The 12208-nt window shown below is 52.4% G+C and overlaps 1 protein-coding gene across 1 annotated transcript in view; it reads right to left on the bottom strand.

The window, feature by feature from the left end:
- Nucleotides 1–12208, bottom strand: part of MYOM3 (myomesin 3) — a 136135-nt gene that overhangs the window by 15699 nt on the left and 108228 nt on the right. Inside the window, exons 27-29 of the mRNA XM_033954507.1 lie at nt 11498–11557; nt 9583–9650; nt 1457–1567 (exon numbers count right to left, since the gene is read on the bottom strand). Of these exons, the coding sequence (XP_033810398.1) occupies nt 1457–1567; nt 9583–9650; nt 11498–11557 (239 nt within the window). The remainder of the gene's footprint in view (nt 1–1456; nt 1568–9582; nt 9651–11497; nt 11558–12208) is intronic.

Raw genomic sequence — 12208 nt, forward strand, 5'->3', positions numbered from 1 at the left:
CAGCTTGTTTTCAGACTTCTTTGGTTCATTTTGTGCATTTGTTCTAATGAAAACGTGTTAACACATATAGATTGACTCCATACTAATTTGTAGGTTAACACACATTAAATGGATTTTGCCTGCTCTAAATTTTTTTAAGGTACACACAAGGAACGTTAATAAATGCACTCCCTGGCACACACTAAGGGCTCATTTGTCTACGGTGCGTTAGGGCCTTAACGCGCAGAATAGTGCGTGCTAAACTGCAGCGCGTGCTAGACCTTAACGTCAGCACTGAGCTGGCGTTATTCTAGAAGCGTACCACGCAGTAATTTTGTGGGCGCGCTAAAAATGCTAGCGCACCTTAGTAAAAGGAGCCCTACGTATATCTGAATGCCTTTTGTAACATTGCTGTTTGTATGCAGTCTCTTTTTGGCTGTAAACCGCTTTGAACTATTTGAGGTATTGCGGTATATAAAAATAAAATTATTATTATTATTAACCTGCACCTTAGAGGCCGACTGATTTGGATTTGTAGCTCCAACCTCTACCGGCTTCAGTCCCAAGATAGCCACCGAGACCTTCAGCGGCAGTCTCGCACGGCTGCTGCTGAAGCTCACGGTGGCCGTTTTGGCGCAAAAGCAGCTGTGTATCATTCTTGTCCCAGTTAGGCCACTAGACCACCAGGGTGCCTATGGTAGGTCGGGGGGATCTGGTTGATGGGTGAGTTTGGGAGGGAGGAAGGGAGGCTGTGGGTTGCGGCGGTTTGGGGGGGGATTGAGGCTAGCTGTGTGCGATAGCAGTGGTACTGGTGGCAGGGGGCAGAGCCTGACTGGTTTCGTTTTTGGCTTTGGGACTACCAAAACCTAGGGCTACCGGATATCTGGATTTACCCGGCCATGTCACTCTTTTTAGAGGGCATGTCCGGGTGTCCGGACGGCTTTTCGAAATGCGGCACTTTGTCCTGGTTTTGAAAAGCAGATCGCGTCAGGAGTGGGCATGCGTGGATGCAATGCAGTGATGTCACATGCACGTGCTTGGATGCCCGACCGACCGTCAAGAACAGGCTGAGGGGGGTGGGGCTAGGGGTAAGGCTGGGGCGTAGCGTGGGCGCATTGAGGCGGGCCTGGGCGCGGGTCTATGGTTCCGGATTTTACGTAAGTAAAATCCGGTAACCCTACCAAAACTGAGCAACCATTGTCTGTCGTGGATTCAGTTTCGGCAGAAATTAAGGATCCTGGGTTCAGTCAGGCTCTACTGTCTATGCTATAAGGCTTATTTACAAGATTACTCTCTTACTAGTTTAATATTGATCTATAAATTCCTGGCTAAGACACCTAGGTGAAACTGTTTTCCCACTTTAAACCTTGCATAGCACACAGATGAATTCTAGAAATGAAACAGGCCTCCGGTGATGTAGGATGTATTTTCAGAAATCAACACAGAGATGTACAAACAAAGAACAAAAGTCTCTTACCTTCTTGATGAGAAGCGTTCCGAATCCCGTCTCCGGGTCATATTGACCTTTGGGGAGCGGCTTCATGTTTAAGAACCATTTAAAAGTGGTTTCGTTCCTTGTGTTGGCTACCTGTAGAAAATAAAGTGTAAATAGCCTGAGGATGTGGGTATACAGTATAGCACGCTTCAAACTAATGTACTACCCTGGGCTCACTAAAATCCCATTATGGTTGATGAAAAATACAGTGGGAAACCAAATTCACAGCTGATCCTCTCACTATGGAATGTGCTCTGGGGGAAAATGCAGAAAGAAACAGCACCTGGGGCAAAATGTATCACAGAATTACAGTTCTCAATAGACTTCATTTTGTTTGTGGGCCAGACTGATTCGGGTTATCCCCAGTGCAGGCAGGGAGCTGTAGTTCCAGATGCACCATTAGGGGCCGTGAATCATGGTACAACTATGGCCAGATTGGGCTGGATTGAGAGTGACACAACATAGTAACAGTTAGTAGTCCGACACGCAACTGGCAAGTTTTTGTGACTTTTGTCAAGCTTTTCTGGGCCAGTTGCCATGTTTGCCCACTAACTCTGGGTTTGTCCAATCTGCTTTCCAAATGAATGCCCTGTCCCAGGCCCTATATATTTTCCAGATACTTCTAGATCAGTGTATCGCAAACTGGGTGGCGGTGAGAGTCCAGGTGTGCCATGAGATGCCAGCGAAGAGGAGAGGCACTGATGCCGGATGACTGCCTACAGGACATGCCTTTCACAGCACAGAGGCCATGGCCTCCCCCCAAATTGGGTGGGTGGCTTTGCTCCCCCACCCTCTTCCTCCCAGTCGCTGTAATTTTGTCTTTGGTAGCTGCCGCACAGCGTCGATGAGCGTCTCTGCAGAATGAATACTTCTGGGGAGGCCTGCTCGTTGACGCTGCGTAGTGGCTGCCCGAAGACTTAAAATTACAGCGACCGGGAGAAGGAGGGTGGGGGAGTCGGGAGCTGGAGAGAGACATACTGCAGGATACTGCTGGGCGGCGCTCTTGCTCCGCCCCCCCCAAACAAAAAAGCATTCCAGTGCCTATGACTGTAGATATCCTGAAAACCTGACTGGCAAGGGGGGGTTACTCCAGGACAGTGGTGTAGCGAGAGTGAAAGGTGCCCAGGGCGCGGCACCCCTCCTCCATCCTGCATGCACGCGCACACCACTTCCCTTCCCCCATATCTCTTTAATGTTTCCAGCACAAGCAGCAACCCCGGTCTGCTGCTAGCGCTAGCATTGGCTCTTCCTCAGCACAGGTCCAGGAAGTGATGTCAGAGGAAGAGCCGATGCTAGCACGAGCAGCAGGTTGGGGGCACCTGCCTGTGCTAATGGGGGGCAGGGAAGGAGCGGAGGGGAGCAGAGATGAGGACGGGTGCCAGCGCCCCCCACCATGATGGTGCTCGGGACGGACCCCCTCCCCCACGTCACTGCTCCAGAACTGACTTGGGAAACACTGTTGAAAGGCACTAATGATCTTTCCAAAATCTTGCCGATTGCTAGTTTTTTCCAGTGCCATGTACTGAATCCAGTCCACAGCCCACTTAGACACTACTTGGTTAGAGCCAGCCGGAGTGTGGGCATTCCTGCGAATAAATCTATGGGAGCTTGATACTTAGCTGCAATTCAGCTGGCTAGAAGCTGTCCTAACTTAAGCCACAAAAACAGCTGAATATCGCTGCAGACCGTCTAGCTATTCTGGCTGGTGCTGGTCACCACTGAGAAGGAGAAATTAGGTTCTTACCTGCTAATTTACTTTCTTTTAGCTTCTCCAGACCAGTAGAGGTTAACTTTACGAATGGGTATATATCTAATCATGACCAGCAGGTGGAGACTGAAAACAAAACTTTGGGACAGTATATACTATCCTCCCTTCTCTATTTCCCTCAGTCTGCCGAATAGCCAAGCAGAACCAAGAACTGGAAAACAGGAAGAAAACAATACTCCGAACAGGAGTAACAAATAACATACCCAAATGCTGTTGGAAAATGCAGAGGAGAAATACCCGAAGGAAAATGTCCCCACAGCTCGCCAGCTAAGCCAGCCGAGCCACAGCCGCTGTTCTTTAATTCTCCCCGGCCCTAGAAAAATACTAGAACCCGCAGCAAAAAACAAAAACTGCCCGCGAAAACAGCCCCAACAACAACAACAACAACAGACAGGGTGGGGACCTCTACTGGTCTGGAGAAGCTAAAAGAAAGTAAATTAGCAGGTAAGAACCTAATTTCTCCTTCTTTAGCACTCTCCAGACCAGTAGAGGTTAACTTTACGAATGGGACGTACCAAAGCAGTCCCTCTCACGGGCGGGACCCCCGAAGGGCCGATACCAGAACACGCTCACCGAACACCGCGTCCCGACGCGCCTGAACATCTACCCGATAATGTCTAACAAAAGAATACAAGGAGGACCAAACCGCAGCCTTACAAATATCCACCGGAGGCACGAGCGACGACTCAGCCCAAGAAGCCGCCTGACCCCGAGTGGAATGAGCCTTGAGAAACTCCGGAACAGGCTGCTGTTTCAGAAGATAAGCGGAAGCAATCGTCTCCTTGATCCAGCGCGCAATAGTAGCCTTAGAAGCGCCAGCTCCCCGACGAGGACCAGCCAGGAGGACAAAGAGATGATCGGACTTCCGGAATTCCTGGGTCCGCTGCACATCAGAGCGAAGGACCCGACCGACATCCAACTTGCGCAGCTGCCGTTGCTCAGAAGAGCCCTCCCGACCACCCAAGACCGGGAGAACCACCGATTGATTGACATGAAAAGGAGAAACAACCTTCGGCAGAAAGGAAGGAACAGGCCGCAAGACGACCCGCTCCCTAGACAACTCCAAGAAGGGAGCCCTACAAGAGAAAGCCTGCAGCTCAGAAATACTCCTAGCAGAAGTAATGGCCACCAAAAAGACCGCCTTCAAAGTAAGGTCCTTCAAAGAACAGTCGTCCAAGGGCTCGAAAGGCGGGCGCACCAAAACAGAGAGAACCAGATTAAGATCCCAAGAGGGAACCGAGGGCCGTAGGGGAGGCCTAAGCAACTTGGCCGCCCGCAGAAACCGAATCACATCAGGAAGAGCCGATAAACGCTGACCTGACACCAACCCTCGAAAGGTCGACAGGGCCGCAAGATGAACCCGGAGAGAAGACCAAGCCAGGCCTCTATCCAGGCCATCCTGCAAGAACTCTAGAATGTTAGGCAGAGAAGCGCGAAAAGAGGTCACTCCCCGCGCCCGACACCATTCCTCAAAGAGACGCCAAACCCGCACATAAGCCCGAGAGGTAGAAAGCCTCCGGGACCCCAACAGTGTAGCGATCACCTTGTCTGAATATCCCTTCTTGCTAAGGCGACCCCTTTCAAGAGCCACGCCGTAAGACAGAAGAGAGACGGGTCGAACAAGGGAATGGGACCCTGCATCAGAAGGTCGTCCGAGAGAGGCAGAGGAAGAGGAACCGCCACCAGGTGTCTCACCAGATCCGCATACCACGGACGTCGAGGCCAATCCGGAGCCACCAGCACCACCAAACCCGGATGGTGAACAATGCGAAGAAGCACTCTGCCCACCAGCGGCTAAGGAGGGAACACATACAACAGCCCCTCCGTTGGCCACGGCTGGACCAGAGCATCCAGACCCTCGGCCAGCCCTTCCCTGCGACGACTGAAGAAGCGGGGCACTTTGGCGTTGCCACTCGTGGCCATCAGGTCCATCAGGGGCTGCCCCCAATCTTGCACTATCAACCGAAACGCTCCGGCGCCGAGAAACCACTCTCCTGGATCCAGGAAGTGACGACTGAGGAAGTCTGCCTGAACATTTTCTACCCCGGCTATAAGAGAAGCCGAGAGGTCCAGAAGATGGGACTCCGCCCAAACCATGAGCCGAGCCGCCTCCTGCGCCACAGGAGTGCTCTTGGTGCCCCCCTGACGATTGACATAAGCCACCGCCGTGGCATTGTCCGACAGGACTCTGACCGACTTGCCCAGCAAAAGGGAGTGGAAAGCTAACAGCGCCAGCCTGACCGCTCTGGTCTCCAACTCGTTGATCGACCAGGAGGCCTCCTCCGCGGACCAGGTGCCCCGAGCTGAGTGGCCCATAAACTGAGCCCCCCAACCGAGGAGACTCGCATCCGTAAGGAGCACCGTCCACTGCGGGAGATCCAGACCCACCCCCTGAACCAGGTGAGGGGTCCGGAGCCACCAGCGCAGACTGCAGCGCGCCAAGCCTCGCAGGGGAACCGGAACATCCAAATCTTGCCTCCGGGGAGACCACCTCCGGAGCAGAGCATACTGAAGAGGACGCATGTGGGCCCGCGCCCACCTCACCACGTCCAGGGACGCCGCCATTGACCCCAGGACTTGGAGGAAATCTCGCGCCCGAGGACCCCGGGACGCCAAAAGCAGGCGAATCTGAGATTGCAATTTGCTCACCCGGGCCTCTGGAAGGAAGACCTTCCCCAAGGAGATGTCGAACATAACCCCAAGGCACTCCAGACGCTGAGCCGGGACCAACCGACTCTTGGAAAGGTTGACCACCCAGCCCAGCGACCGGAGAAACTCCACCACCCGAGCCGTAACCCGGGAGCTCTCCTGCAACGACTTTGCCCGAATCAACCAGTCGTCCAGGTAGGGGAGAACCAGGATGCCCACCGACCGCAAGGCTGCCGCGACGACCACCATTACCGTGGTGAACGTCCGAGGAGCCGTGGCCAGACCAAAGGGAAGCGCACAGAACTGAAAGTGCCGCCCCAAGATCGCAAAGCGAAGGAAGTGCTGATGAGAGGCCCGAATTGGAACCTGCAAGTAGGCCTCCGTCAGATCGAGAGACATCCAGGATGGGCCGAAAGGTCCCCTCCTTTATGGCCACCACAAAGTAAATGGAGTACCTGCCGGTGCCCCACTCCGTAGGGGACACCGGCACCACTGCCTCGAGATCTAGCAAACGCTGAAGGGTCTGACGAAAAGCCTGCGTCTTCCATGGAGTCTGACATGGAGAAGCGAGGAAAAGGTCCGGCAGAGAGCGGGTAAACTCCAGAGCGTAACCGTCCCGCACCACCTCAAGGACCCACTGATCGGACGCGATCTCGGCCCATTTGGGGAAAAATTTGCGCAGCCGGGCCCCCACCGGAACCAAAGGGGGCGCCGGCAAGGAGTCATTGCGCAGGACGGGAAGCGGGGGAACCGGCGGAGGGATTCCCTGCCCCCCGACGGGCCCCCCGAAAGGGCTGCATGCGCTGGAAGAACCGACCCCGGGAAAAACCCTGAGCCGGGAAAGAAGCAGCCCCACGCCCCGGGCGATACTTGCGAAATTCCCGCAAACGCCCCCGGGCAGCCCCACACCTAGACGCAGGGCGGGCACGGTCCTCAGGCAGACGGGGCACCTTCGAGTCCGTCAGAGTCTGAATCAACTCATCTAATTCCTCTCCAAACAAAAAGACCCCCTAAAGGGAACTTTAGTAAAATTAGCTTTGGACGCAGAATCCGCCGCCCAAGCGCGCAGCCACAAAATACGCCGCGCGGCCATGCCATAGACTTAGCCGAAATCCGCACCAAGTCATAAAGAGCATCTGAGAGGAACGAGGCAGCCATCGCAATCTTCGCTACCTCCTGATCCACTAGAGACCAGTCATCAGACTCCCGATCCAGGACACGCTCAGCCCACCGAAACACGGCGCGAGCGACTAGCTCCCCACAAACAGCCGCCTGGACCCCAAAGGCAGAGACATCAAAATCATACTTAAGAAGAGTCTCTAACGCACGCGCCTCCGAGACCCTAAGAGCAGAACCGTCCATAACAGGCACGGTATGCCGCTTAGGAAGTGCCGAGACCACCGCGTTCCCCATTGGCGAAATTAAGGTAGCCCTACCTCCCTCCGGGACGGGATACCCAAGAGCCAAGGCGCACACCAAACGAAACTGCGCCCATAGGCCACTGCGCCAACACAAAATCCCGCAAATCCTGACGCACAGGAAAAGAGCGGGAACCAGGACAGACCCCCTGAAGCAGAGGGGCCCCCATACGCGGGGTCTCCGGCGGCGCCACTGCAAAAATGCAGCACCAAGGAGACCTGCTACACAGGTCTAAAAGCTCATCCCTCTGAATAAAAAAGCGCACCACGGACGCATCTGCTCTGGAAGACGGGAAACCCGCCGCCCCGCTGCCAACAGGCGTCCCCTCTAGAGGATCCTGGAAGCCCGCCAAAGCAGCCAGGTCCTCAACCAGGCCAACACGCTCCTCCGCCCACCAATTCGCAATCCAAGCCCCCCCGCGGGCGCTTGGATGAGGGAGGAGGAAGAGGGGACGCCAAACGAAAAGAGGGAGGCAAAGCCATAGGGGGCGCGGAGGGAAACCCCCCCCGAAACCCCCCAGGCGCACGTGGGACCCCCAAAAGTCCGCACAAAGAAAGAAAATAAATTGGGGGCAAAAAACCCCTGGGGGTCCCCAGGGACTCCCTGCCCCAGCAGGGGTCCATGCTGAAACCTGCCCCTGTGTTCGCCATACAGGGGGAAGGTCACCTGAGGTTGCAGACAAAATGGAGGGGCCAGACAAAGAAAATGGCGAAGTTCCCGCCAAAAATGCTCCCTCCATGGCCTGTAGCGGCTGAGAAGACTGAACAGTCCCAGCCGCTAAGACAGGCAAGTCGGCATCAGCTGTCAAAAAATCAGCTGAGAGGGAATCCTTCGGGGAATCCCTCCGTGGGCGGTTGTGGAAGACCGGGCTTCCCCACTGCTCCAAGCCGACTCGCGAGGCACCATCGGCGGGGAGCTCTGGGCGCCTGCAGCCGCTGCCGACGGAGCTCCACCACCTCACCGACCCAAACCGCCGAGTTCAGGCCGGCCGCGAGTGCCTCGCGGCTGGACTAAAATTGTGGCCTACTCCCCCGGAGAAGGGCACAATTGCTCCAGACGCGACCTAGCTATAAAAAAGTGCTGGTTACATGAAAAAATACAGTAAAATACAGTTTTCTTAAAGGGAAACAACCCTTCAGACCAGCACTACCTCAGGATTTTTTTTTTTTTTTTTTTTTTTTACAGAACAGACTCCACAGGCTCTCGAAGCAATATGCCTTGCTTGACTTAGGGGGCAAGGCTTACTGCTGAGGCTCCTCTAAAAAAATGTGGGGAGGTGGAGGAAGTGGGGGGAGGGACCCCGCTCGTGACCCGCCGGGTTTGACACCCCCGAGGTCGGACGGACCCCCAAACAGGGCCCGACCAAGCTCCGTCCGGCCAAAAACAGGGACAATAAACCCCTAAACAAATTCCAACAGCCCTACCAAGAGAGATGGGTACAGATCACTCAACACCTGCTGGAGACTGAAAGAAGACTGAGGGAAATAGAGAAGGGAGGATAGTATATACTGTCCCAAAGTTTTGTTTTCAGTCTCCACCTGCTGGTCATGATTAGATATATACCCATTCGTAAAGTTAACCTCTACTGGTCTGGAGAGTGCTAAAGAATGTATATTCGTGCCCTGCCACTTCTGTGAATAGTGGCAGAGGAGAGAGGGGAGAGATGTTGGATGGGCGTAAAAACCTGAAGTGCCCATCCTAGTTAACTGTGGGCCCAACCAAAATACTGACTCTGGCTATGTCACTGGGCGGATGTAAATGCATGCATCTAACTTTAGAAAGCCACGCCCATGACCTGCCCCTACCCACCCAGGGCCACACCCCTATCCAGTTGTGCAATATGGATTTTCAATGCGCAATTTATAGAATATCAATTAATGGTGGTTATGTGTGTACCCGCTTGATTAGTGCCAACTAAGGCCACTTCTAGCCAGTAATTAGTCATTAATGTCAATTAGCATCTAATTAAGCTACTAAGTTATATGCACAACGGTGCGCACAGCTTTGCACGCTAACTGTACAATTATGCACGTGTGGACGTAGAATTTGGAGGTTTTTGTAAATCACAAACAGCGCCTGGCGGTGCGCCCTCAGCCATGACCATGTTCTGGAAAAATGATCTGGCACCAATGTCAAGAGTACCGGCTGCTTTAACTATTTCAACACAGCAGCGCTGGAATGAACCACTCAGATGAAAAGAACATAATGCTGCCTTTATCATCGTCCCAGCACCTATCGATTAACGCAGAGCTTTCAAAGAGCGGCACGTCACCTTGCATTTCAACAACACGTGGCATTCCTCCGTCACGCTCCACTGCAGATACTCCACAAAATGAGGGCCTGCAATGACAGAAAGAAACACCACATCTGTTATTGGCCCACTGGCACGAACCCTTTCCTCCAAAACTGGCCAGCCTATGTGCTTATCTTATTTTTCAGTAAATGCTCGGCCTCTGAAAGGACACATGGTGCATTTAGCACCCAGACAAGACCATTAACCAATCATTGATTTAATTCCCTTTTAACAGCAATCTGTATTCTCTATCTCTGGAACTCTTCTCTGGACTCTCTCTCTTTCTCTTTGTACCCCTTTTCCTCTTCCTTCTGTACTTCTCTTTTCCTGTCTTTCTTTATATCCCCTTCTCTTCTTTTTCCTCTTTTTGTCTTTGTATCCTCTTTCCTTCTCTTCTTTTTGCTCCCTTTGTCTTTGTTCCTCTTTCCTCTGTCCTTCTGTTTGTTTCTTTCCTCTTTGTATCCTCGTTCCTCTGTCCATCTCTTCTTTTTCCTCCCTTTGTCTTTGTATCCTCTTTCCTCTTTCCTGTCCTTTTTCCTCTCGCTTTCTTTGTATCATCTCCTCTTTCTTCTGTACTTCTTTTCCTGATTTTCCCTTCTTTCCTGTCTTTCTTTCCCTTCTCTTCTTTTCCCTTTGATACAATAAATGGTTCAAACAGATCAGACAACTGTTCAGTTTAATAATATCCATTTTACGCCCAGTGGCATAGCAAGGGATGTTGGCGCCCAGTGAGATGGTGCCTGGCATTGCCACACTGTGCGCCTCCCACCCCCCCCGCCCCACTCTTCCCCACTGCTTGAGTGCTCACACACACACACACATACCTCTTGAAATGTTCACCGACACGAGCAGCACCTTCCAGCAGCTGCTCGCACTGGCCTCAGTTCCCTTTGGTTCCTGGTCCCGCAATGAGGAAGCGACGTCAGAAGGGATACCAAGGCAAGTGGAAGATACTGCTTGTGCCAGCGAACATTTAAAGAGGCACACAGGGGGGCGGAGAGGAAGCGAGGTGCTGGCACCCCTTGACCCCCTTCCTATGCCACTGTTTACACCCAAGTATGTATATTTCCCACATGAGGATGCAAGAAATTTTGGCACAACTCTACCTGTATATACACTCAGATTCATAACATGAGACATGACGGAGCAGGAAGAACTTTCAAAAGCAGGAAACACAAATATTGCCCAGAAATGAACTAAAAAAGGAATTACAGGACTCGAGTACTCTCCATTCCCCCTACTCCTAGGGTTACCATATTTTTCTCCGGGAAATCCCAGACACACGACTCCATCCTGTTCCGCCTCCAGCCCCGCCCTGTTCTGCTCCAAGCTCCACCCCCACAAAACCTCCTCTCTTCTTCCGGACAAGCTCCAGCCAGGTCTGGAGAGCCTGGAGCATGTGCAGATGTGTGTGATGTCATCTGCGCATGCTCAGAGGCCCTCCAGATGCGACCAGAGCTCGTCGGGGCTTTCCAAAACCTGGACAAATGCTAGGTTTTGGAAAATCTATATGGGAGCCCAGATAGTCCTCTAAAAAGAGTACATGTCCGGGTTTTCCAGGATGTCTGGTAACCCTACCTACTCCCCAGTGCCCTCTGCTCACCAACCCAGCCAGGTGCTTGACCATCCCCTCTAACTGTAACCCCTACCCTGGCATTCCTGTTTGTCTGTCTTGATTGATTAGATTGTGAGCTCATTCGAGCAGGGACTGTCTCGTCTCCTGTATGACTCTGCACAGCGCTGCGTACATCTGGTAGCGCTCTAGAAATGATTAGTAGCAGCAGCAAAGATATTTTTTGTTTCTCTGAGTTCTTTGCACACTGTCAATATAATGCTTCTTCAAGGTTAAGCAAGAGTGAGGTTCTGGAATAGCCAATGGCTTTGAAGGCCTTACCTTGTCTTCTCAACCAGTCTTTACGCTTGCGCTCCATCTCTGCCAGGACGTCATTAAACTCTGCAAATACATACAGCAACTCTTTCAAGTAAACCATAGTCTTAACAGCTGCATCAATGTTTTCCCATGCAAATGCATTTCCATTCCATTTGTACTCCCCCATAAGCACTCAGTAGAGATGATGTATCTCGTATCGGTGCAGGAAAAAAAAAATACATTTTCAGCCAGGTTTCAGTAAATGTCACGCTGGGTGCATAACTGTGTGCTGTCCTGAGATGCGATTCCAATTAAATTGGCCAATGAGCCAATTAATGGGGCACGAACGATTCAATTATTAGCATCATTTTGGATTTGCATTCACATCTTGCTAAGTGCTATGTATAAAGATCCGCGTGCAACTCAAGAGGAGGTGTGGCCATGGGAGGAGCATGAGTGGGTCAGGGGCGTTCACTAAAGATGCATGCAGTATTACCGAATATCGGGCCATTGACGTCTAACTTCAGGCTTCAGCTGAACTAAATCCTCGGGCCCAAAGTTCAACATGGAAATGAGAAGAAAAAGGTGGTGGAATCAGTGTTCCCGCTAAGCTGCGCTGGCCTGCGCTCGCGCACAAAATATTACATCGCAGCGCACAAGTTTCTCTTCACAGCGCACACACGCGTCGCAAAGGTAAGGGGAGGTAAGGTAAGGGGACGCATTGGGGGGATTGCA

This window comes from Geotrypetes seraphini, chromosome 8 (assembly GCF_902459505.1).
Source record: "Geotrypetes seraphini chromosome 8, aGeoSer1.1, whole genome shotgun sequence".
Taxonomy (NCBI): domain Eukaryota; kingdom Metazoa; phylum Chordata; class Amphibia; order Gymnophiona; family Dermophiidae; genus Geotrypetes; species Geotrypetes seraphini.